The sequence below is a fragment of the Tupaia chinensis genome, unplaced genomic scaffold, assembly GCF_000334495.1.
Source record: "Tupaia chinensis unplaced genomic scaffold, TupChi_1.0 Scaffold145082_1, whole genome shotgun sequence".
Taxonomy (NCBI): Eukaryota; Metazoa; Chordata; class Mammalia; order Scandentia; family Tupaiidae; genus Tupaia; species Tupaia belangeri.
Genome location: NW_006204943.1, coordinates 870,384 through 876,383, shown reverse-complemented (window position 1 = coordinate 876,383; position 6,000 = coordinate 870,384). Strand labels below are relative to the sequence as shown.

At 38.9% G+C, this 6,000-nt stretch overlaps 1 protein-coding gene across 1 annotated transcript in view; it reads left to right on the top strand.

Moving 5' to 3' along the window:
- The window catches only part of DNAH7 (dynein axonemal heavy chain 7), a 288,975-nt gene that overhangs the window by 150,583 nt on the left and 132,392 nt on the right, over nucleotides 1–6,000 (top strand). Inside the window, exon 38 of the mRNA XM_006167772.1 lies at nucleotides 4,215–4,370. Within this exon, the coding sequence (XP_006167834.1) occupies nucleotides 4,215–4,370 (156 nt within the window). The remainder of the gene's footprint in view (nucleotides 1–4,214; nucleotides 4,371–6,000) is intronic.

The window sequence follows — 6,000 nt, the reverse complement described above, 5'->3', positions numbered from 1 at the left end:
AGGGGAGCTCCTCACTCTCCCCCTTTCTGTTCTCTTTGTCTCTGTCTGATGAGTGCATGTCTCCTATGTCAAAAACTAAAACCATTTTTCTTGAAATTAAAAAAGTACATTAAAAATACCTATTCGATGACTACAGTAAGATATATAGCTCCAGCTAGGTGCTACTTTATAGGATGTTCATTCTACTCACTGAGGCTTATGCCTGAAGTTGGACTTGTGTTCTTGGAAATGTATATATCAGCTGTGCTTGCTATGAAAATATTTAGATTAATTAAGATCTTTAGCGACTCAGTAAAATGTGGGGGGAAAAGTATAGAAAGAAAACATAGATACTAGAGACAGTGTGGGAGGAGAGTGGGAGATGGCAGAGGGTAAGAGATAGGGAATCAAGGATGGGGGGAAAAAAGCAAAACATACAGGAAACAAGAAATGGGAAATTATTTGTTGACAATAACATGTATGTTGATGTGCTTGATTGAGCCAATATACAGTGTACTCTGGATGGAAAATCTCATTTTGTATGCTGTAATGATGTACAGTGAATGAATGCAAATAAATAAGTTCAAATTTAAAAAATACCTTTTTAGGGACCAGTAGATAGCATAATGGTTATGTCACTGGCCTCCCACATCAGTGACCATGGTTTGAGTCCCGGACCTGATGGCTTAAAACTCATGCCAGGTGCAGGTGCATGCTTTCCTAAAATCTTGGGAGGAGAAGGGAGGAAAAGGGATTGTGGCATGGCCATCCCCTGAGGGGGGAGTGATTTCTCACTTTTTTTCTCTCTGTCTCTCTCTGTCTCTCCAGTGAGCCCATGTGCCCTATAACAAAATCTCTTTCTAAAAAAAAAAAAAAAATACCTTTTTAAAAAACTAGTTTTCCTTTAAAATAGTAAATCACTCATTTTAATTATGTAGTCATAAAAAATGACATTTTAATGATGAAAATGCTTTTTTACTTTTATTCTAAACTTCCCTTTTCCTACTTTTTCCTATTCTAACTGGCAATTGCAAGTTTTCACATACACTCTTGGCCCAGCTCTAGTGGTACACACTACTTAGATGTGTGCTCCACAGACTAGGACCACACAGAAAGCCCAGGTTCAGTTCCTGATCCCATTTGAAGGCTGAGCATGGTGTGTGCACCTGCGATCCCTGCCACTCAGGAGGCGGAGGCAAGAGGATCATGAAGTTAAGGCTGATTTGGGCAATGAAGCAAGACCACATCTGAAAAAAAAGAATTTGGACATGGTGCTGCTCACTTGTAGTCCCAGCTGAGAGGCTGAGACAGGATTGCTACAATGAGACTCTGTCTTTAAACAATAGCAACAACAACAACAAAACCCCACAAACTGTTCAAAAGTTTTTTTTTTTTTAAAGTCCACTTTTTACACATTTTAAAGAAAATAATAATAATAATAGTTTTTAAAAAAATTTTTGGAGAGGTTTTTTGCTATAGGGCACATGCGCTTGCCAGAAAGAGAGAGACGGAAAGCGAGAAATCACCCCCCAGGGGAGATAACCACACCGCAATCCTTTCTCCTCCATTCTCTTCTGGGGATCTGGAGCATGCATGCACACGCGCTCAATATAAGTTTAAGCCACCAGGCCCAGGACTCGAACCGTGGTTGATGAGTTCAGCCACATAGCCATTACGCTAACTGCTGATCCTGTAGTTTAAAATTTTAAAAAGTTGCTTGTGGTAGGTTGGTGAAAAGAGCGAAAGTTAGCCTTAATTCTAAAATCTTTCATGAGCTCTTTTCCCTTCTTTTTTATTATTTATTTATTTGTTTGTTTATTTATTTTTACATTCAATCACTGTGTATCATTACAGCATATCAAGTAAATTCTCCCATCATGAATACACTGTATATGGGCTCAGTGAAAGATATTACCATACATATTATCATCAACAGATAGTTTTTCATTTTTGTGTCCCTTAAATTTTTTAATTAGTTTATTTACACTTAATCACATTTTCACAGTGTACAACCTTTCTTTTTCCAGCACAAATACTATGCATGTCAGTCAAGCCAAAGATATTACTCTATACTTTACCAGCAAATAGCTTCTCATTTTTTGGTCAATTAAGCATACTTTTACTTGTTTTTTCCTTCCCCTTTCCCCTCTCTCCCAATACTAAACTTTTTCCCCACATTTTATTGATTCACAAAATACCTTAAAACTTAAAAATATGGACAAAGCTAGAATCTAGTGACAAGTGCACTGTAATTTTCTTCTGAAACATTTTTTAAAATTAATTAATTAATTTACATTCATTCCCTGAGCATCATCACAGCATACAAAATGTGATTTTTCCATCCAGAATATACTTCATAGTGGCTTAATCATACATGTTATCATCAATAATTTTACATTTCTAGTTTCATATATATTATATATATATATATATAATATTTTTATCTTTATTTCTCACCCTCTGCCATTTCCCACTCTCCTCCCACACTATCTTAGGTGTCTACAGTTGTTTTCCATTTCTTTTTTCTACCCACGTTTTACTGATCCACAAAATATCTTAATTAATCTAACTACTTTCAATAGCAAGTTCAGCTGGTATATACATATCTGTGAATACGTGTCTGACTTTAGGTGTGAAACTCTGAGTAAAATGAATATACTATAAGGTAGCACCTAGCTGATGCTATATAGCTTACTATGGTCATTAAATAGGTATTTTTAAATATATTTTTTAATTTCAAGAAAAGCAGTTTTAGCTTTAATAAATCAAAGAAATGCTAAGGAATTTTGCTTAAACCTTAAAGCAAGGAGGAACCAGCAGTTAGTGTAATGGCTATGTCGCTGAACTCCCATGTCGTCAACCACGGTTCAAGTCCCTGACCTGATGGCTTAAACTTGTGCCAGGTGCATGTGTGTGTGTGCCCAAGATACCGAGAGGAGAATGGAGGAGAAGGGATAGCGGTGTGGCCATCCCCCCCGGGGGAGGATAATTTCTCGCTTTCTACCTTTCTATCTCTCTCTGTCTCTCTGGCGAGCGCACGCGCCCTATTGCAAAAACCTCTCCAAAAAGAGAAAGAGAGGTATTGTATGTCTCCACTCAATATATACCAAATGTCTGCACTCTGTGGCAGAAACCAAAAGACTAGAAGGTATAAAGTCTTGGGGAGCAACTGTGGATACCAGAGACGGTGTGGGAGGAGGGTGGGAAATGGGGAAGGGCTCTTTATCCTCCTTTTGTCCTCATTTTATCCATCGGTTCCATCTCCCACTGTTCCTGACATGTGTTCTGAGTGTACAATAGTTAATAATGAGAACATAGTTCCTTTTTAAAATTATAGATGTTGCCTGAATAAATAATTTTTCAAAGTGTGCTTTCAAATATTTCATTTGCTTAATTATCATAATGTTTAGTGTATAGTTACATCACGAAAAGGAGACTTGATTGAGGCATTTTTACAACCTGATATTTTGGGTTAATAATCTAGTGTCTTATTCACAATAAAGCAAAATGCTCAGACACTAAATGCAAGTAAAGTTTGGAGCAGTCAAAATCCAAAAAAAAAAATCCTCATCTTTTACTTTTCCTTACCCACATGTCTATGTGATGGATGGTAGTACTCATTAAGAAATTGTGACTCTCTTAAGATTTTCTAACACACTGACCCCTAACTTGGGAGACAGCGTGCCTCCTACCAGACTCTTGAGGGAGAAAAGGAGAAAGCACAATAAGGAGAGGCAGGCAATTTTGAAGAATTCCTGGTATACTCTGTCCCTGTCCCACATCGTGATTAAAAACAATTATAATTCCACCTGCTTTCCAATGAATTCCATTTTGAAAATATGATTATATTATTTCAGCTTCCTAATGTATGGAAAGATAACTTGGCATGGTAGTGGAAAAGCAATAGGGTATACTACAAAGAACATTGATCTGGAGAGAGGCAGTGGCAGTACACATCCTTGCCCATCTCTGAGGACCGAGGCAGGTTTCCTAACTTCTGGGTCCCTGTGACCTCATGTTTCGGAGCATGTTTATTGTGAAAATTAGAGAAGACATGCAAAGGTCCTGGACAGGCAGAGACAGTCCACTGGTGTGATAACTGTTATTCGTATCACTTCCATCTCTTTTCACATGGTTGTGACACTTCAGGTTCAATTTGAGTCTGTCAACAAGGATGTTTCTTCTGAAATGTCCAAATTCTATCTGTGGCTCATTTATTATTTCCTGTTTTATAGAATTTTCTGTTAAATCAACTCTATAAGGAAATCTACAAACCTCTGCTAATTAACTTCTCAGCGCAAACTACGGCAGCTCAAACTCAGAATATTATCATGTCAAAATTGGACAAAAGAAGAAAAGGAGTTTTCGGTCCGCCTTTGGGCAAGAAAATGGTAACTGCTCTGTTGCTATACACATTATACGATGCTGGCCCTATTCGTGGAATCAGAACAGAGAAATATACTGGAGACGGACATCTTTTTGAATGCTTTTCGAATATTCATGTATTATATTCATGATAGAGCGCACACGCACACACATGAGAAAGGGAGAGACACCCTTGACATGGTTTCACTAGGCAATGATCACCTTTTCCTGACCCTCTAGCTCCTCAAGGATCTTGCACATGAGCACAGGCACCCTGTGAGTTTTCAAAATGACCTGGAGATCTGAACCCTGTGTTTTTTAATCACAAATTTTTATTTGAAACTTTCCCTTAAGTATGATCATATTTGTATGTGAACTAGGCAATTGAGTGCTAAAAACGGGCAGTTGCTCTTTGAACTAAAGGTAGAATATTCATCTGAGAAATCATCTACCTTCCTAAATTCTTATACTGGCGTTTGTATCCAGCAGAGTCTTTGTTGCTTGCTTTTCTAGACCTTTAGCACCCAGCTCCGATTGACTTCCTGCTGCAAAGAACACACTTCTCACCTTAACACTCACCACTCAAAGATTACAATAATTTAAAAACCACACCTTTCTCATCTGTGAACTGAAGTGTTGTGCAAGAAAAAAGAGAGAGTATATTGAGAAACAAATTATATGGGAGGATGAATAAATCTTAACCTATTAGCATGTAAGGACTAGCGGTGAGAATTTCTCCCTATCCCTAGAGGAACAGGAATAAAGAGGATTTCTCCTTGTTTCATAAAAGCAGGGATGCTGGGCACACATCACCTACTGCAGTGGTTCCAGTCCTGTGCCCGGAGGTTTGAAAAGTATGTCAAGTACATGTTCATGTGTGCCCAAAATGCTAAAAGGAGAAATGGAGGAGAAGGCATTATGTGTGGCCATATCTCCTGGGGGATGCTTTCTTACTTTTTGTCATTCATTCATTCTCTCTCTCTCTCTCTCTCTCTCTCTGTCTCTCTCCAATGAGTGCATGTGTCCTCTAGTAAATTAAAAAAGAAAAATAAGAACAAAAAGAAAAAGCATGGATGCTAAGGATACTATTCTCTCTCTCTCTCTCTTTTTCTTTTATCACCAAAGGTCATGTGTACTTGCCAGAAAGAGAGTGAGAGTGAGAGGGAGAGGGAGAAAGTACTCCCCAATGAGTCATGGTCCGCTGCAATCTCTTTCTCCATCCCATTGGGACTTTGGGCATGCACACACACATGCCCCAAGTATTTTTCACACTTTGGAGCTGGAACTCAAACTGCAGTCAGCCAGTCATGTTTGAAAAAAATATCATCACTTTTCACACATGTACTCTATAAGAAGATGACCTAATTAATTTGCCTTAACATTTTTTTATACATAAGACACTATGTTAAGAAGTTCATATTTTGGGAACCAGCAGTTAGCGTAATGGCTATGTCGCTGGACTCCCACGTAGTCGACCGCGGTTCGCGTCTCGGACCCAGTGGCTTAAATCTCACGCCAGGTGCGTGTGCGTGCGTGCCCAAGATCCCGAGAGGAGAATGGAGGAGAAGGGATTGCGGCGTGACCATCCCCCCTGGGGGGTGATTTCTCACTTTCTGTCTTTATGTCTCTGTCTGTCTGGCGAGCGCACGCGCCCTA